At 45.0% G+C, this 21,913-nt stretch overlaps 1 protein-coding gene across 1 annotated transcript in view; it reads right to left on the bottom strand.

Moving 5' to 3' along the window:
- Positions 1 to 18,410, bottom strand: part of LOC121531453 (calcium and integrin-binding family member 2) — a 46,401-nt gene extending 27,991 nt beyond the window's left edge. The window contains exons 1-2 of the mRNA XM_045215856.1: positions 18,373 to 18,410; positions 4,384 to 4,495 (exon numbers count right to left, since the gene is read on the bottom strand). Of these exons, the coding sequence (XP_045071791.1) occupies positions 4,384 to 4,495; positions 18,373 to 18,410 (150 nt within the window). The remainder of the gene's footprint in view (positions 1 to 4,383; positions 4,496 to 18,372) is intronic.
- Positions 18,411 to 21,913: the final 3,503 nt, after the last annotated feature.

Genomic DNA, 21,913 nt, shown 5'->3' with positions numbered 1-21,913 from the left:
AAATCAGCCTGGGGTAATTGATGTATTACTGACTGAAATCAGCCTGGGGTAATTGATGTATTACTGACTGAAATCAGCCTGGGGTAATTGATGTATTACTGACTGAAATCAGCCTGGGGTAATTGATGTATTACTGACTGAAATCAGCCTGGGGTAATTGATGTATTACTGACTGAAATCAGCCTGGGGTAATTGATGTATTACTGACTGAAATCAGCCTGGGGTAATTGATGTATTACTGACTGAAATCAGCCTGGGGTAATTGATGTATTACTGACTGAAATCAGCCTGGGGTAATTGATGTATTACTGACTGAAATCAGCCTGGGGTAATTGATGTATTACTGACTGAAATCAGCCTGGGGTAATTGATGTATTACTGACTGAAATCAGCCTGGGGTAATTGATGTATTACTGACTGAAATCAGCCTGGGGTAATTGATGTTTTACTGACTGAAATCAGCCTGGGGTAATTGATGTATTACCGACTGAAATCAGCCTGGGGTAATTGATGTATTACCGACTGAATTCAGCCTGAGGTAATTGATGTATTACCGACAGAAATCAGCGTGGGGTAATTGATGTATTACTGACTGAAATCAGCCTGGGGTAATTGATGTTTTACCGACTGAAATCAGCCTGGGGTAATTGATGTATTACTGACTGAAATCAGCCTGGGGTAATTGATGTATTACTGACTGAAATCAGCCTGGGGTAATTGATGTATTACCGACTGAAATCAGCCTGGGGTAATTGATGTATTACTGACTGAAATCAGCCTGGGGTAATTTATGTATTACTGACTGAAATCAGCCTGGGGTAGTTGATGTATTACTGACTGAATTCAGCCTGGGGTAATTGATGTATTACTGACTGAAATCAGCCTGGGGTAATTGATGTATTACTGACTAAAATCAGACTGGGGTAATTGATGTATTACCGACTTAAATCAGCCTGGGGTAATTGATGTATTACTGACTTAAATCAGCCTGGGGTAATTGATGTATTACCGACTGAAATCAGCCTGGGGTAATTGATGTATTACCGACTTAAATCAGCCTGGGGTAATTGATGTATTACTGACTGAAATCAGCCTGGGGTAATTGATGTATTACTGACTGAAATCAGCCTGGGGTAATTGATATATTACTGACTGAAATCAGCCTGGGGTAATTGATGTATTACTGACTGAAATCAGCCTGGGGTAATTGATGTATTACTGACTGAAATCAGCCTGGGGTAATTGATGTATTACTGACTGAAATCAGCCTGGGGTAATTGATGTATTACCGACTGAAATCAGCCTGGGGTAATTGATGTATTACCGACTGAAATCAGCCTGGGGTAATTGATGTATTACCGACAGAAATCATCCTGGGGTAATTGATGTATTACTGACTGAAATCAGCCTGGGGTAATTGATGTTTTACCGACTGAAATCAGCCTGGGGTAATTGATGTATTACTGACTGAAATCAGCCTGGGGTAATTGATGTAATACTGACTGAAATCAGCCTGGGGTAATTGATGTATTACTGACTGAAATCAGCCTGGGGTAATTGATGTATTACTGACTGAAATCAGCCTGGGGTAATTGATGTATTACTGACTGAAATCAGCCTGGGGTAATTGATGTATTACTGACCGAAATCAGCCTGGGGTAATTGATGTATTACTGACTGAAATCAGCCTGGGGTAATTGATGTATTACTGACTGAAATCAGCCTGGGGTAATTGATGTATTACTGACTGAATTCAGCCTGGGGTAATTGATGTATTACTGACTGAAATCAGCCTGGGGTAATTGATGTATTACTGACTGAAATCAGCCTGGGGTAATTGATGTATTACTGACTGAATTCAGCCTGGGGTAATTGATGTATTACTGACTGAAATCAGCCTGGGGTAATTGATGTATTACTGACTGAAATCAGCCTGGGGTAATTGATGTATTACTGACTGAAATCAGCCTGGGGTAATTGATGTATTACTGACTGAAATCAGCCTGGGGTAATTGATGTATTACCGACTTAAATCAGCCTGGGGTAATTGATGTATTACTGACTTAAATCAGCCTGGGGTAATTGATGTATTACTGACTTAAATCAGCCTGGGGTAATTGATGTATTACTGACTGAAATCAGCCTGGGGTAATTGATGTATTACTGACTGAAATCAGCCTGGGGTAATTGATGTTTTACTGACTGAAATCAGCCTGGGGTAATTGATGTATTACTGACTGAAATCAGCCTGGGGTAATTGATGTATTACTGACTGAAATCAGCCTGGGGTAATTGATGTATTACTGACTGAAATCAGCCTGGGGTAATTGATGTATTACTGACTGAAATCAGCCTGGGGTAATTGATGTATTACTGACTGAAATCAGCCTGGGGTAATTGATGTATTACTGACTGAATTCAGCCTGGTGTAATTGATGTATTACTGACTGAAATCAGCCTGGGGTAATTGATGTATTACTGACTGAAATCAGCCTGGGGTAATTGATGTATTACTGACTGAAATCAGCCTGGGGTAATTGATGTATTACTTACTGAAATCAGCCTGGGGTAATTGATGTATTACCGACTTAAATCAGCCTGGGGTAATTGATGTATTACTGACTTAAATCAGCCTGGGGTAATTGATGTATTACTGACTTAAATTAGCCTGGGGTAATTGATGTATTACCGACTGAAATCAGCCTGGGGTAATTGATGTATTACCGACTGAAATCAGCCTGGGGTAATTGATGTATTACCGACTTAAATCAGCCTGGGGTAATTTATGTATTACTGACTGAAATCAGCCTGGGGTAATTGATGTATTACTGACTTAAATCAGCCTGGGGTAATTGATGTATTACTGACTGAAATCAGCCTGGGGTAATTGATGTATTACCGACTGAAATCAGCCTGGGGTAATTGATGTATTACTGACTGAAATCAGCCTGGGGTAATTGATGTATTACTGACTGAAATCAGCCTGGGGTAATTGATGTATTACTGACTGAAATCAGCCTGGGGTAATTGATGTATTACTGACTGAAATCAGCCTGGGGTAATTGATGTATTACTGACTGAAATCAGCCTGGGAGTAGTTGATGTATTACTGACTGAAATCAGCCTGGGGTAATTGATGTATTACTGACTGAAATCAGCCTGGGGTAATTGATGTATTACTGACTGAAATCAGCCTGGGGTAATTGATGTATTACTGACTGAAATCAGCCTGGGGTAATTGATGTATTACTGACTGAAATCAGCCTGGGGTAATTGATGTTTTACTGACTGAAATCATTTATTTATTGGAGGAACATTGTTGTTTTTGTTGTTGTTGTTAATTGTCACTAAATAACTCAAAATCTATCTAAATGACAATAAAGCCATTTAACTCACATAAAATACATATTATTATTGTTGTTGTTGTTGCTAATGTTGATGTTGTGCATTGTTGATTACCAGTGTGATTACCAGTGTGTTGATTACCAGTGTGTGTTGATTACCAGTGTGATTACCAGTGTGATTACCAGTGTGATTACCAGTGTGTGTTGATTACCAGTGTGATTACCAGTTAGATTACCAGTGTGATTACCAGTGTGTGTTGATTACCAGTGTGATTACCAGTGTGATTACCAGTGTGATTACCAGTGTGATTACCAGTGTGATTACCAGTGTGTTGATTACCGGTGTGATTACCAGTGTGTTGATTACCAGTGTGATTACCCGTGTGATTACCAGTGTGTGTTGATTACCAGTGTGATTACCAGTGTGATTACCAGTGTGATTACCAGTGTGTTGATTACCAGTGTGATTACCAGTGTGATTACCAGTGTGTTGATTACCAGTGTGATTACCCGTGTGATTACCAGTGTGTGTTGATTACCAGTGTGATTACCAGTGTGATTACCAGTGTGATTACCAGTGTGTCGATTACCAGTGTGATTACCAGTGTGATTACCAGTGTGATTACCAGTGTGATTACCAGTGTGATTACCAGTGTGTGTTGATTACCAGTGTGATTACCAGTGTGATTATCAGTGTGTGTTGATTACCAGTGTGATTACCAGTGTGATTACCAGTGTGATTACCAGTGTGATTACCAGTGTGTTGATTACCAGTGTGATTACCAGTGTGTGTTGATTACCAGTGTGATTACCAGTGTGATTACCAGTGTGATTACCAGTGTGTGTTGATTACCAGTGTGATTACCAGTGTGATTACCAGTGTGTGTTGATTACCAGTGTGATTACCAGTGTGATTACCAGTGTGATTACCAGTGTGATTACCAGTGTGATTACCAATGTGATTACCAGTGTGATTACCAGTGTGATTACCAGTGTGATTACCAGTGTGATTACCAGTGTGATTACCAATGTTACCTACATTTAGCTCCGGCATGCTGACTATAAGAGCTAAGGGTATTTTAACGTCAGGCTCATTGGTGTAGTCCATGGGCACTAGGTGTGGAGCAAGCTCATGGTATCGGCCATGTAACCTGGAACACAAGACAATAAATCATATTAGTACTGGTATCAACACATTGAATTTCACATCTTCTTTCATTCCTAGAATATACTGCATGTCAGAAAACAAACAATACTACCGAATAAAGATACTGAATGATGTGAAACAATGCTGTTAACATGGGAATGTGGAGGAGCTGAAAACATGCTGTTAATATGCCAGCAGCATACCACCCTGCATCCCACTGCTGGCTTGTCTCTGAAGTTATGCAGGGTTGGTGCTGGATTGGAGACCAGATGCTGCTGGAAGTGGTGTTGGAGGACCAGTAGGAGGAACTCTTTCCTCTGGTCAAAAAAAATATCCCAAATCCCCAGGGCAGTGATTGGGGACATTGCCCCAGGGCAGTGATTGGGGACCTTGCCCCAGGGCAGTGATTGGGGACGTTGCCCCAGGGCAGTGATTGGGGACATTGCCCTGTGTAGGGTGCCGTCTTTCGGATGGGATGTTAAACGGGTGACCTGACTCTCTGTGGTAACTAAAGATCCCATAGCACTTATCGTCAGAGTAGGGGTGTTAACCCCGGTGTAGGGGTGTTAACCCCGGTGTTAGGGGTGTTAACCCCAGTGTAGGGGTGTTAACCCCTGGTGTTAGGGGTGTTAACCCCAGAGTAGGGGTGTTAACCCCTGGTGTCCTGGCTAAACTCTGAATCTACCATCATGGTCACCTAATCATCCCCAGTTTCCAATTGGCTCATTCATCCCCTCCTCTCCTCTGTAACTATTCCCCAGGTCGTTGCTGTAAATGAGAATGTGTTCTCAGTCAACTTACCTGGTAAAATAAGGGTACAACAAAATATGTACACACCCAGCTCTGTAATGTAATGTAACATGAACAGAGCGGTTATGATACTGGCTATTGAAAACCAATACCTTCCTGTAAAGAGGTATGGTTATTAGATATCAGCCTGGAGTAATTGATGTATTACTGACTGAAATCAGAGAACTGGACCTGACCTCTATCTCCTCCCAGAGCAGAGAACTGGACCTGACCTCTATCTCCTCCCAGAGCGAAAAGAACTGGACCTGGATAGATAATGGACAGTGACTCATTCTGAGCAACACATTTGCATGTATATTTTAGTCATTTAGCAGACACTCTTATTCAGAACGACTTACAGGAGCAATTAGGGTTATGTGCCTTCCTCAAGGGCAAAGACAGATTTTTCACCTAGTTGGCTCAGGGATTCGAACCAGCAACCTTTCGGTTCCTAGCCCAAAGCTCTTATCAGCTAGGCTACCTTCCACCAGTTAGCATGGCAACTAACTGGCCAATACAGATAACAGCAACTAACAGGCCAATACAGATAACACCAACTAACTGGCCAATACAGATAACAGCAACTAACAGGCCAATACAGATAACACCAACTAACTGGCCAATACAGATAACAGCAACTAACTGGCCAATACAGATAACAGCAACTAACTGGACACAATACAGATAACAGCAACTAACTGGACACAATAAATATAACAGCAACTAACAGGCCAATACAGATAACAGCAACTAACAGGCCAATACAGATAACAGCAACTAACTGGACACAATAAATATAACAGCAACTAACAGGTCAATACAGATAACAGCAACTAACAGGCCAATACAGATAACAGCAACTAACTGGACAATACAGATAACAGCAACTAACAGGACACAATACAGATAACAGCAACTAACAGGCCAATACAGATAACAGCAACTAACTGGACACAATACAGATAACAGCAACTAACTGGCCAATACAGATAACACCAACTAACAGGCCAATACAGATAACAGCAACTAACTGGCCAATACAGATAACACCAACTAACTGGCCAATACAGATAACAGCAACTAACAGGCCAATACAGATAACACCAACTAACTGGCCAATACAGATAACACCAACTAACTGGACACAATACAGATAACAGCAACTAACTGGTCAATACAGATAACAGCAACTAACTGGTCAATACAGATAACAGCAACTAACAGGCCAATACAGATAACAGCAACTAACTAGACACAATACAGATAACAGCAACTAACAGACCAATACAGATAACAGCAACTAACTGGACACAATACAGATAACAGCAACTAACTGGACACAATAAATATAACAGCAACTAACAGGCCAATACAGATAACAGCAACTAACAGGCCAATACAGATAACAGCAACTAACAGGCCAATACAGATAACAGCAACTAACTGGCCAATGCAGATAACACCAACTAACAGGCCAATACAGATAACAGCAACTAACTGGCCAATACAGATAACAGCAACTAACTGGCCAATACAGATAACACCAACTAACTGGCCAATACAGATAACAGCAACTAACAGGCCAATACAGATAACACCAACTAACTGGCCACAATACAGATAACACCAACTAACTGGCCAATACAGATAACACCAACTAACTGGCCAATACAGATAACAGCAACTAACAGACCAATACAGATAACAGCAACTAACTGGCCAATACAGATAACAGCAACTAACAGGCCAATACAGATAACACCAACTAACTGGCCAATACAGATAACACCAACTAACTGGCCAATACAGATAACAGCAACTAACAGGCCAATACAGATAACACCAACTAACTGGCCAATACAGATAACACCAACTAACTGGACACAATACAGATAACAGCAACTAACTGGTCAATACAGATAACAGCAACTAACTGGTCAATACAGATAACAGCAACTAACAGGCCAATACAGATAACAGCAACTAACTGGACACAATACAGATAACAGCAACTAACAGACCAATACAGATAACAGCAACTAACTGGACACAATACAGATAACAGCAACTAACTGGACACAATAAATATAACAGCAACTAACAGGCCAATACAGATAACAGCAACTAACAGGCCAATACAGATAACAGCAACTAACTGGCCAATGCAGATAACACCAACTAACAGGCCAATACAGATAACAGCAACTAACTGGCCAATACAGATAACAGCAACTAACTGGCCAATGCAGATAACACCAACTAACTGGCCACAATACAGATAACACCAACTAACTGGCCAATACAGATAACACCAACTAACTGGTCAATGCATATAAGAGCAACTATCTATTCATCCACAGCACAGTGCTCTGGGCAGGATATCTATTCATCCACAGGACAGTGCTCTGGGCAGGATATCTATTCATCCACAGGACAGTGCTCTGGGCAGGATATCTATTCATCCACAGGACAGTGCTCTGGGCAGGATATCTATTCATCCACAGGACAGTGCTCTGGGCAGGATATCTATTCATCCACAGGACAGTGCTCTGGGCAGGATATCTATTCATCCACAGCACAGTGCTCTGGGCAGGATATCTATTCATCCACAGCACAGTGCTCTGGGCAGGATATATATTCATCCACCGGACAGTGCTCTGGGCAGGATATCTATTCATCCACAGGACAGTGCTCTGAGCAGGATATCTATTCATCCACAGGACAGTGCTCTGGGCAGGATATCTATTCATCCACAGGACAGTGCTCTGGGCAGGATATCTATTCATCCACAGGACAGTGCTCTGGGCAGGATATCTATTCATCCACAGGACAGTGCTCTGGGCAGGATATCTATTCATCCACAGGACAGTGCTCTGGGCAGGATATCTATTCATCCACAGCACAGTGCTCTGGGCAGGATATCTATTCATCCACAGCACAGTGCTCTGGGCAGGATATATATTCATCCACCGGACAGTGCTCTGGGCAGGATATCTATTCATCCACAGGACAGTGCTCTGAGCAGGATATCTATTCATCCACAGGACAGTGCTCTGGGCAGGATATCTATTCATCCACAGGACAGTGCTCTGGTCAGGATATCTATTCATCCACAGCACAGTGCTCTGGGCAGGATATCTATTCATCCACAGGACGGTGCTCTGGGCAGGATATCTATTCATCCACAGGACAGTGCTCTGGGCAGGATATCTATTCATCCACAGGACAGTGCTCTGGGCAGGATATCTATTCATCCACAGGACAGTGCTCTGAGCAGGATATCTATTCATCCACAGCACAGTGCTCTGGGCAGGATATCTATTCATCCACAGCACAGTGCTCTGGGCAGGATATCTATTCATCCACAGGACAGTGCTCTGGGCAGGATATCTATTCATCCACAGGGCAGTGCTCTGGGCAGGATATCTATTCATCCACAGCACAGTGCTCTGGGCAGGATATCTATTCATCCACAGGACAGTGCTCTGGGCAGGATATCTATTCATCCACAGCACAGTGCTCTGGGCAGGATATATATTCATCCACCGGACAGTGCTCTGGGCAGGATATCTATTCATCCATAGGACAGTGCTCTGAGCAGGATATCTATTCATCCACAGGACAGTTCTCTGAGCAGGATATCTATTCATCCACAGGACAGTGCTCTGGGCAGGATATCTATTCATCCACAGGACAGTGCTCTGGTCAGGATATCTATTCATCCACAGCACAGTGCTCTGGGCAGGATATCTATTCATCCACAGGACGGTGCTCTGGGCAGGATATCTATTCATCCACAGGACAGTGCTCTGGGCAGGATATCTATTCATCCAGAGCACAGTGCTCTGGGCAGGATATCTATTCATCCACAGGACAGTGCTCTGGGCAGGATATCTATTCATCCACAGGACAGTGCTCTGGGCAGGATATCTATTCATCCACAGGACAGTGCTCTGGGCATGATATCTATTCATCCACAGGACAGTGCTCTGGGCAGGATATCTATTCATCCACAGCACAGTGCTCTGGGCAGGATATCTATTCATCCACAGGACAGTGCTCTGGGCAGGATATCTATTCATCCACAACACAGTGCTCTGGGCAGGATATCTATTCATCCACAGCACAGTGCTCTGGGCAGGATATCCAATCACTAAGGATTCAGACAGTGGAGTAGGAGGAAGAAGAGTATTATTACTGTTCTGACGACCATGGAGAAATCATTTCACAAGATCCAGTGGATCAAGAAAATCTTATTTCCTTCTTGTGTGTAAAGAGACAGGGCCTGGTGTATTACAGAGCTCTCTGTCTGTCTGTCTGTCTGTCTGTCTGTCTGTCTGTCTGTCTGTCTGTCTGTCTGTCTGTCTGTCTGTCTGTCTGTCTGCCTGCCTGCCTGCCTGCCTGCCTGCCTGCCTGCCTGTCTGCCTGTCTGCCTTGCTGTCTGCCTGTCTGACCCTGGTCCCTAGTTTCAATATATCCTGCTGCTCTTCCCATTAGAAATTAAACAATCCTCTGAAATGCCAAGAAACCACTGACAGAAGACTGTAGATCACCATTACGTAACACAAATGACAACATGTTGAGCAGGTTCATCAACACCACAGAGCTGGACTGTTAGGTCCTCTCTACCTGTCACCAAGAAGCCATAAAACAGGTCTGGATCAATATCAGTGAAGAAGCCTACATTGTTAAATTGAAGTGCTTTGGAACACTAAAACAAGTGGAAACTGAGCTGCCACCAACCTTAAAGGAGATGAAACTTTCACTTTGCTGGAGTATTGAAACACATGGTTGTGAGGGTATTGAAACAGGGTTGTGAGGGTATTGAAACATGGTTGTGAGGGTATTGAAACATGGTTGTGAGGGTATTGAAACATGGTTGTGAGGGTATTGAAACACATGGTTTTGAGGGTATTGAAACATGGTTGTGAGGGTATTGAAACATGGTTGTGAGGGTATTGAAACACATGGTTGTGAGGGTATTGAAACAGGGTTGTGAGGGTATTGAAACACATGGTTGTGAGGGTACTGAAACATGGTTGTGAGGGTATTGAAACATGGTTGTGAGGGTATTGAAACAGGGTTGTGAGGGTATTGAAACACATGGTTGTGAGGGTATTGAAACATGGTTGTGAGGGTATTGAAACACATGGTTGTGAGGGTATTGAAACATGGTTGTGAGGGTATTGAAACATGGTTGTGAGGGTATTGAAACACATGGTTGTGAGGGTATTGAAACATGGTTGTGAGGGTATTGAAACACATGGTTGTGAGGGTATTGAAACACATGGTTGTGAGGGTATTGAAACATGGTTGTGAGGGTATTGAAACAAGGTTGTGAGGGTATTGAAACATGGTTGTGAGGGTATTGAAACATGGTTGTGAGGGTATTGAAACAGGGTTGTGAGGGTATTGAAACACATGGTTGTGAGGGTACTGAAACATGGATGTGAGGGTATTGAAACACATGGTTGTGAGGGTATTGGGACATGGTGGTGAGGGTATTGGGACATGGTGGTGAGGGTATTGGGACATGGTGGTGAGGGTATTGAAACAAATGGTTGTGAGGGTACTGAAACATGGTGGTGAGGGTATTGAAACATGGTTGTGAGGGTATTGAAACACATGGTTGTGAGGGTATTGGGACATGGTGGTGAGGGTATTGGGACATGGTGGTGAGGGTATTGGGACATGGTGGTGAGGGTATTGGGACATGGTGGTGAGGGTATTGGGACATGGTGGTGAGGGTATTGGGACATGGTGGTGAGGGTATTGGGACAGGGTGGTGAGGGTATTGGGACAGGGTGGTGAGGGTATTGGGACATGGTGGTGAGGGTATTGGGACAGGGTGGTGAGGGTATTGGGACAGGGTGGTGAGGGTATTGGGACATGGTGGTGAGGGTATTGGGACATGGTGGTGAGGGTATTGGGACATGGTGGTGAGGGTATTGGGACATGGTGGTGAGGGTATTGGGACATGGTGGTGAGGGTATTGGGACAGGGTGGTGAGGGTATTGGGACATGGTGGTGAGGGTATTGGGACAGGGTGGTGAGGGTATTGGGACAGGGTGGTGAGGGTATTGGGACAGGGTGGTGAGGGTATTGGGACATGGTGGTGAGGGTATTGGGACATGGTGGTGAGGGTATTGGGACATGGTGGTGAGGGTATTGGGACATGGTGGTGAGGGTATTGGGACATGGTGGTGAGGGTATTGGGACATGGTGGTGAGGGTATTGGGACATGGTGGTGAGGGTATTGGGACAGGGTGGTGAGGGTATTGGGACATGGTGGTGAGGGTATTGGGACATGGTGGTGAGGGTATTGGGACATGGTGGTGAGGGTGTTGGGACATGGTGGTGAGGGTATTGGGACATGGTGGTGAGGGTACTGGGACATGGTGGTGAGGGTATTGGGACATGGTGGTGAGGGTATTGGGACATGGTGGTGAGGGTATTGGGACATGGTGGTGAGGGTATTGGGACATGGTGGTGAGGGTATTGGGACATGGTGGTGAGGGTATTGGGACATGGTGGTGAGGGTATTGGGACATGGTGGTGAGGGTATTGGGACATGGTGGTGAGGTATTGGGACATGGTGGTGAGGGTATTGGGACATGGTGGTGAGGGTATTGGGACATGGTGGTGAGGGTATTGGGACATGGTGGTGAGGGTATTGGGACATGGTGGTGAGGGTATTGGGACATGGTGGTGAGGGTATTGGGACATGGTGGTGAGGGTATTGGGACATGGTGGTGAGGGTATTGGGACATGGTGGTGAGGGTATTGGGACATGGTGGTGAGGGTATTGGGAGAGATTTAAGGTGTTCTGAAACATGACATGGTGTGTTGGAACACCACATCATTAAGAGTTGTGCAACACCTTGCCAGAGACTGGGAGAACTAACCCGGAAAAGGTTGATAACACTATGATGGTGTTTCAAGTCCTGTCTAGTCAGAATTAGATCCCTTCTTCTGGAAATGGAGTCCCTCCTTTTATTGGGTACCTGCTCCTATACGGTGTGCTGATTAACTCCTCATTGGTCCAAAAGGTCAAACAAAAGTATTATGCTCAAACAAAAGACACAAGAAAATATAGTTTGGTGAAAATATAATAATTCATCAGTACTAATTACTTTTTAAAGACAGATTTTGTAGCTTCAAATGTTTTATATTTTCTTAGCAAATTATGAAATGACAACAAAACATTAACAGGGGAGTATTCAAATTATGAAATGACAACAAAACATTAACAGGGGAGTATTCAAATTATGAAATGACAACAAAACATTAACAGGGGAGTATTCAAATTATGAAATGACAACAAAACATTAACAGGAGAGTATTCAAATTATGAAATGACAACAAAACATTAACAGGAGAGTATTCATTGTTCCAATTCAAACGGAACCTGGAGGGACCTACCTGAATTTGTCCAATAGAAACTCTTGTTTTGCTCGGTTTGCTTCCGTTTGGTTCTTAACTGGTAAACGGTTTCCGTAATGAATACACCCCAGGTCTTTCACATTTTTATATTGATGAAGTAAGATAGTTCAAAGATCTGTAAGGTAGTTACCGTATTAATCGTCTTTAAAATCAATGGAAATATGGCATTATATTTCACCTTCATGGGGACAAAATACAGGCTATGACTGCTAATGTCAGGACGCCTACAAAACCGGTACAAAACCTCAGCCCAGGACTCATCCACCAGTCATCCATTAGGCTGCAGTAACACCTCAGCCCAGGACTCATCCACCAGTCATCCATTAGGCTGCAGTAACACCTCAGCCCAGGACTCATCCACCAGTCATCCATTAGGCTGCAGTAACACCTCAGCCCAGGACTCATCCACCAGTCATCCATTAGGCTGCAGTAACACCTCAGCCCAGGACTCATCCACCAGTCATCCATTAGGCTGCAGTAACACCTCAGCCCAGGACTCATCCACCAGTCATCCATTAGGCTGCAGTAACACCTCAGCCCAGGACACATCCACCAGTCATCCATTAGGCTGCAGTAACAACTCAGCCCAGGACTCATCCACCAGTCATCCATTAGGCTGCAGTAACACCTCAGCCCAGGACTCATCCACCAGTCATCCATTAGGCTGCAGTAACACCTCAGCCCAGGACTCATCCACCAGTCATCCATTAGGCTGCAGTAACACCTCAGCCCAGGACTCATCCACCAGTCATCCATTAGGCTGCAGTAACACCTCAGCCCAGGACTCATCCACCAGTCATCCATTAGGCTGCAGTAACACCTCAGCCCAGGACACATCCACCAGTCATCCATTAGGCTGCAGTAACACCTCAGCCCAGGACTCATCCACCAGTCATCCATTAGGCTGCAGTAACACCTCAGCCCAGGACTCATCCACCAGTCATGCATTAGGCTGCAGTAACACCTCAGCCCAGGACTCATCCACCAGTCATCCATTAGGCTGCAGTAACACCTCAGCCCAGGACTCATCCACCAGTCATCCATTAGGCTGCAGTAACACCTCAGCCCAGGACTCATCCACCAGTCATCCATTAGGCTGCAGTAACATGTGGTTATGTAGGCCAAAGCTAGAGCAGGCTAAAAGGGAAGTGGCTATATAGTGTAGCATCTAGAGAACCACAGTATGAGTCATATATAACGTGGTGTGGTAGGCCAAAGCTAGTCTAACTTTCACTCATTCTCTGTCTCCTCCTGTTTCTAATCTGTCTAATCTGTCTAAACAAAGCACAGAAAAAATAAAGGTGGAATTTCACACAAACAATCTTCTCCCTAGGTCCTATTCAGACTTAGGTTGATTAAACATGGATAAACTTTTTTTTTTTTTTACTTAAGTCCATGTTTTATTGAGTCCACATGTTAAGTCTATTTATCTCAAGTCTGAATCGGGCCCCATGTGATCAGTATAACAAAGGGTGGTTCAGCACAAAAGTTCAGTCCTGACGACTGGCTGAGTGGCCTAAGGCAGGAGACCTGGGTTCACATCCACCTTCTCACATGAAAACCAGTGATGAAGACATTTAGACATGCTACTTCTGCTATAATTTACGTACACTACCGGTCAAAAGTTTGGACACACCTACTCATTCAAGGGGTTTTCTTTATTTTTACTATTTTCTACATTGTAGAATAATAGTGAAGACATAAAAACTATGAAATAACACATATGGAATCATGTAGTAACCAAAAAAGTGTTAAACAAATCATAATATATGTAATATTTGAGATTCCTCAAATATCCACCCTTTGCCTTGATGACAGCTTTGCACACTCTTGGCATTCTCTCAACCAGCTTCACCTGGAATGCTTTTCCAACAGTCTTGAAGGAGTTCCCACATATGCTGAGCACTTGTTGGCTGCTTTGCCTTCACTCTGCGGTCCGACTCATCCCAAACCATCTCAATTTGGTTGAGGTCGGGGGATTGTGGAGGCCAGGTCATCTGATGCGGCACTCCATCACTTTCATTCTAGGAAAATAGCCCTTACACAGCCTGGAGGTATGTTGGGTCATTGTCCTGTTGAAAAACAAATGATAATCCCACTAAGCCCAAACCAGATGGGATGGCGTATCGCTGCAGAATGTTGTGGTAGCCATGCTGGTTAAGTGTGCCTTGACTTCTAAATAAATCACAGACAGTGTGAACAGCAAAGTACCCCCACACCATTACACCTCCTCCTCCATGCTTTACGGTGGGAAATACACATTCAGAGATCATCCATTCACCCACACCGTGTCTCACAAAGACACGCCGGTTTGAACCAAAAATCTCCAATTTGGACTCCAGACTAAAGGACACATTTCCACCGGTCTAATGTCCATTGCTCGCGTTTTTTGGCTCAAGCAAGTCTCTTCTTCTTACTGGTGTCCTTTAGTAGTGGTTTCTTTGCAGCAATTCGTCTCCTCTGAACAGTTGATGTTGAGATGTGTCTGTTACTTGAACTCTGTGAAGCATTTATTTAGGCAGCAATTACTGAGGGTGGTAACTCTAATGAACTTATCCTCTGCAACAGAGGTAACTCTTGGTCGTCCATTCCTGTGGCGGTCCTCATGAGAGCCAGTTTCATCATAGCACTTGATGGTTTTGCGACTGCACTTGAAGAAACATTCAAATGTTCCGTATTGACTGACCTTCATGTCTTAAAGTAATGATGGGACTGTCATTTCTCTTTGCTTTTCTGATTGGCTCAAAAGCATTAAGAAGGAAAGAAAGTCCATAAATTAACTTTTAACAAGGCACACCTGTTAATTGAAATTCATTCCAGGTGACTACCTCAGGAAGCTGGTTGAGAGAATGCCAAGAGTGTGCAAAGCTGTCATATAGGCAAACGGTGGCTATTTGAAGAATCTCAAATATAAAATATATTTTGATTTATTTAACACTTTTTTGGTTACTACATGATTCCATATGTGTTATTTCATCGTTTTGATGTCTTCACTATTATTCTACAATGTAGAAAATAGTAAAAATAAAGAAACACATAATCCAGACCCTCCGTCCACCAATCAGAGTTGGAAGTATCAGTCAAATGCTACCGATGAAGTACTGGCAAGGAATCGCAGACTTCAGCTACGACCTTCCTCAGTAGGCGAGATGATCGGATCCCCGCTCTTTCTCCCAGCTCCTCCAACGATCTGCTCCGCAGATGTCAGAGTAATGTCAGAGTCCAAAGCAGCTCTCTGCTCAGGGCCCAATTGAGGAAGTCCATGTAACAACTGTTCAGCACACAGAGGATCACAGTCCTCCATCTTATAGAAGGCAGAGTAGAAATCCACGGCATGTTGGCACATCTCACCGTCATCCGTGGTCACCTTCCCATCAGGGAGACGAAGGCAGACCATCTGTTTGCGTTGCAATGTCGACTGCCCTATTTTTTTTTTAAAGGTCTAGGAGCATCCATATCCTTCCCTGATAGTCTCTTTAACTTCAGTACGAGACAGAGCAGTATACTGTTGACAAAACACATATATTTGGGCCTCCCCAACCTCCCACCATTGACTCAAGGACTCAAAATTCAATTTTCCCCAAAACAACAAAAACTTGTCAAAAAACATGGCATCATGTCATAACTTAATATTAAAATACCAATAAGGCGATGACCTTCGTGGACAAGTGAATATCAACAGTGACAATATGGTGATCAGAGAAACCCACAGGAGGGATGTCACACCTTCCAAACTCTACCACAGTAGTGCTCAGATACATACAACCTGTCTAACCTTGCTGCACTGACATGACCTTCATTAACTTTTAGCCATGTGTACTGCCTAACTTTTGCATTTCTTACTCTCCACATATCAGAAAGCTCAAACTCAGCTAATAGACCAGACAGGCAAGTAGCTGACCACAGGTGAGGTTCTTCAGCAGTGCGATCAACAGTAAAATCCACTGTACAGTTCCAGTGCCTCCCTAAAACCATACACCCCTCTTGGTCACACTGTCTTCAGGTTTCCTTTATTTTATCAAATACAGCAATACGCTCTGTACCCTCATTAGGAGCATAAACATAAAATAATACAAATAAAACCATAACGTCCGCCTTGACCAATAAAACCCGACCCTTGACAATCTCTGTTGTAGATACCACAGTCACCCCTAAGCCTGAGGAAAACAAGATTGACACCCCAGCACTGAAATTAGTACCATGACTGAGCATATGCTGCCCCTCCCACCACATACCCCAGTCAACCTCATTAGCCTCATCACTATGTGTCTCCTGTAGAAAAACTACATTAAGCCTTTTCTGTTTTATTACTTCTAATACCCAAGCCCTCTTATTCCTGTCCCTTCCCCCATTAATATTGAGAGAACCTACCCTTAGTACCTCCATATAGAAAAGAGAAAGGAAAAACAGAAGAAACCATAGAAAAAACTGACAAAGAGAAAAAAGCACCCTATGAGGCATGATAGTCATCATTGTTTTAATCTTCTCTTAACCTTACCACGTTTCCCACCATCTTTTGTTGCCGTGACAGCAGTAACACGTTTCCTCAAGCTGAAACGCTTATTCACACTCAACTGGTCTAACCCCACCGTCTTCTGTAACACCACAGCTGACCTCACAAACGTATCAACATAAAACAAATTTCCCAAAATGTCCCAAAAGTCTGGTCCAGGAACCCATTTACCTCATCTAGATTTTAAATTGAGTCATCGCCAGCTGCTATCATGTAAACAGGGATATCAGAAATGTCCAGATCCTTCTCCTGATCCTCCTCAACTGAGGCCACAGACCCCTGACTCCCCTCTGCCACATCCCTCTCAACACTCCCCACTTGCACCTCCATCACCCGTACCGGGCATTTCCTCCACTACCTGGGAGACTAGCCCCACCTGAACCCCCTCCTGTACCCCATCACTCGTACTGGGCATCTCCTCCACTACCTGGGAGACTAGCTCCACCTGAACCCCCTCCTGTACCCCATCACTCGTACTGGGCATCTCCTCCCCAGTCTGGGGAAATGGCTCCCCAGATCCGTCCTTACCTCCTACAACAATATTTTCCTGCTGCACATCAGACGCTATGATCCCCTCTGGGTCAAGCTGCAACTCAGTACCCTCAACATGGACAACTTGTTCCACAGCAACAGGTGCGTGTGGCTGCTCTACCACTGTCGGCCCACCTCTCCCTACATCAGTGGGCCCGTGACTACCCAGTGACTACCCGTACTAGCATAAGTCATATACAGTCTGTTGTCATACTTGACTTTTAAATGATAACTCCAAAGTCCAGAAACATAAACACCTGTCGCCGAAACGACATAACCTGTTTCAACGCCGGGTGTTTGCAACCCAGCGGGACAATTTTAATTGAACTTGCAAACTTCCCAAACCACAATAACTCACGCTCCAATAGCTCATTGGGAATAAAAGGCGCTACATTTGAAATCGTAACCCTTGTTGATGGAGAAAAAAGCGGTGAACATACCTTTAAGAAGGACTCCATGCTCAACCATCCGATCGACAAGACGCTCTTCTTTAAGAAAAACCACCACCGCTTTAATCATCCGCGACGCATAAGAAACATTTTCATAGCTTCTCTCCTACGGCAACCAGAAACTCCTCTACAGTGACAGTAGCTTCAGTAACACACCTGAAGCCGGGCCGAAGTGACAGGGCAGGCGTCCCCATGTGGGTCGCCAACCCCACCAAAACCAGGGCAATTCCAACAAGAAATACGATATACGTAATTCTACCAGTGAAAAAAACATAGAAAAGAACAACCACCAAGAGGAAACAAAAAAGAAACACAGGCGACCGAACTACAGACACCACTCACACTCGCTCATACAATTCCCAGCATGCACCAACACTCCCAGAATGCAGATAGACAGAGAGATAGAGAAAGAGAGACTGGAGAGAGAGACTGGAGAGAGAGACTGGAGAGAGAGACTGGAGAGAGAGAGAGACTGGAGAGAGACTGGAGCGAGGGACTGAAGAGAGAGACTTGAGAGAAACTGGAGAGAGAGACTGGAGAGAGACTGGAGATAGAGACTGGAGAGAGACTGGAGATAGAGACTGGAGAGAGAGACTGGAGAGAGAGACAGGAGAGAGAGAGAGACTGGAGAGAGACTGGAGAGAGACTGGAGAGTGACTGGTGAGACACAGGAGAGAGAGACTGGAGAGATAGAGACTGGAGAGAAAGACTGAAGAGAGACTGGAGAGAGACTGGAGAGAGACTGGAGAGAAAGACTGAAGAGTTAGACTGGAGAGAGACTGGAGAGAGAGAGTGGAGAGAGATACTGGAGAGATACAAACTGGTGAGAGACTGTAGTCAGATACTAGAGAGAGATAATGGAGAGAGATTGGAGAGAGAGACTGGAGAGATACTGGAGAGAAACTGTAGAGAGACACTGGAGAGAGACTGGAGAGAGTGACTGTAGAGAGAGACTGGAGAGAGACCAGAGAAAGAGACTGGAGAGAGACTGGAGAGAGACTGGAGAGAGACTGGAGAGAGAGACTGGAGAGAGACTGGAGAGAGTGACTGTAGAGAGAGACTGGAGAGAGACCAGAGAAAGAGACTGGAGAGAGACTGGAGAGAGACTGGAGAGAGACTGGAGAGAGAGACTGGAGAGAGACTGGAGAGAGTGACTGTAGAGAGAGAATGGAGAGAGACCAGAGAAAGAGACTGGAGAAAGACTGGAGAGATAGACTGGAGAGAGAGACCGGAGAGATACAAAGAGTTGAGAGACTGTAGACATATACTGGAGAGTGAGATTGGATAGATAGACTGGAAGAGACTTGAGAGAAACTGGAGAGACAGTGGAGAGAGAGACTGTAGAGAGACTGGAGAGAGAGACTGGAGAGAGAGACTGGAGAGAGAGACTGGAGAGAGACTGGAGAGACAGACTGGAGAGAGAGACTGGAGAGAGACTGGAGAGAGACTGGAGAGAGAGACTGGAGAGAGACTGGAGAGAGACTGGACAGAGACTGGAGAGAGAGACTGGAGAGAGAGACTGGAGAGAGACTGGAGAGAGAGACTGGAGAGAGACTGGAGAGAGACTGGAGAGAGAGACTGGAGAGAGACTGGAGAGAGACTGGAGAGAGACTGGAGAGAGAGAGACTGGAGAGAGAGACTGGAGAGAGACTGGAGAGAGAGACTGGAGAGAGACTGGAGAGAGAGACTGGAGAGAGAGACTGGAGAGAGACTGGAGAGAGACTGGAGAGAGAGACTGGAGAGAGACTGGAGAGAGACTGGAGAGAGACTGGAGAGAGAGACTGGAGAGAGAGACTGGAGAGAGAGACTGGAGTGAGACTGGAGAGAGAGACTGGAGAGAGAGTCTGGAGAGAGAGACTTGAGAGAGACTGGAGAGAGACTGGAGAGAGAGACTAGAGAGAGAGACTGTAGAGAGACTGGAGAGAGAGACTGGAGAGAGACTGGAGAGAGACTGGAGAGAGAGACTGGAGAGAGACTGGAGAGAGACTGGAGAGAGACTGGTGAGAGACTATAGAGACACTGTAGAGAGCGATTGGAGAGAGAGACTCGAAGAGAGTGGAGAAAGACTGCAGAGAGACTGTAGAGAGATACTGGAGACAGAGACTGGAGAGAGAGACTGGAGAGAGAGACTGGAGAGAGAGACTGGAGTGAGACTGGAGAGAGAGACTGGAGAGAGACTGGTGAGAGAGACTGGAGAGAGAGACTGGAGTGAGACTGGAGAGAGAGACTGGAGAGAGACTGGTGAGAGAGACTGGAGAGAGACACTGGAGAGAGACTGGAGAGAGAGACTGGAGAGAGACTGGAGAGAGAGACTGGAGAGAGACTGGTGAGAGACTGGTGAGAGACTATAGAGACACTGTAGAGAGTGATTGGAGAGAGAGACTGGAGAGAGACTGGAGAGAGTGACTGGAGAGAGAGATCGGAGAGAGAATGGAGAGAGACTGTAGAGGGAGACTGGAGAGAGACCAGAGAGAGAGACCGGAGAGAGAGACTGGAGAGAGAGTGGAGAGAGAGCCTGGGGAGAGACTGGATAGACAGTGGAGATAGAGACTGTAGAGGGAGACTGGAAAGAGACTGGAGAGAAAGACTGGGGAGAGAGACTGGAGAGAGTGACTGGAGAGAGAGACTGGATAGAGACTGGAGATACAGTGGAGATAGAGACTGTAGAGGGAGACTGGAAAGAGACTGGAGAGAGAGACTGGAGAGAGACTGTAGAGAAAGACTGAAGAGAGAGACTAGAGAGTGACTGGAGAGAGAATGGAGCGAGAGACTGGATAGAGACCAGAGAGAGAGACTGGAGAGAGAGACTGGAGAGAGAGTGGAGAAAGAGTGGAGAGAGAGACTGGTGAGTGAGACTGGAGAGAGACTGGAGAGAGAGAGACTGGGGAGAGACTGTAAAGAGAGACTGGAGATAGACGGGAGAGAGACTGGAGACAGAGACTGGAGACAGAGACTGGGGAGAGATTGTAGAGACAGACTGGAGAGAGACGAGAGAGAGACAGGAGAGACCCTGGAGAGAGAGACACTAGATATACTGGAGAGTGACTGTAGAGAGAGACTGGTGAGAGACTTTAGAGAGATTGTAGAGTGACTGTAGAGAGAGATTGGAGAGAGAGACTGTAAGAGATACTGGAGAGAGAGAGGACTGGGGACAGACTGGAGAGAGACTGGAGAAAGAGAGACTGGAGACAGACTGGAGACAGACTGGAGAGAGAGAATAGAGAGAGAGACTGGAGAGAGAGAGAGACTGGAGAGAGAGAGACTGGAGACAGACTGGAGAGAGAGAGACTGGAGAGAGACTGTAGAGAGACTGTAGAGACACTGTAGAGAGAGACTGGAAGGGAGTGGAGAGAGACTGCAAAGAGACTTTAGAGAGATACTGGAGAGAGAGACTGGAGAGGGAGACTGGAAAGAGACTGGATAGAGACTGGAGAGACAGTGGAGAGAGAGACTGTAGAGGGAGACTGGAAAGAGACTGGAGAGTTAGACTGGAGAGAGACTATAGATAAAGACTGGAGAGAGACTAGAGAGTGACTGGAGAGAGAGTGGAGCGAGAGACTGGAGAGAGATCAGAGAGAGAGAGTGGAGAGAGAGACTGGTGAGTGAGACTGGAGAGAGACTGGAGAGAGAGACTGGTGAGAGACTGTAAAGAGAGACTGGAGATAGAGTGGAGAGTGACTGGAGAGAGAGACTGGGG

The sequence above is a fragment of the Coregonus clupeaformis genome, unplaced genomic scaffold (genome assembly GCF_020615455.1).
Source record: "Coregonus clupeaformis isolate EN_2021a unplaced genomic scaffold, ASM2061545v1 scaf0536, whole genome shotgun sequence".
In the NCBI taxonomy this organism is placed as follows: domain Eukaryota; kingdom Metazoa; phylum Chordata; class Actinopteri; order Salmoniformes; family Salmonidae; genus Coregonus; species Coregonus clupeaformis.
Note: the sequence above shows the minus strand (reverse complement) of the source record. Positions and strands in the feature narration are given on the sequence as shown.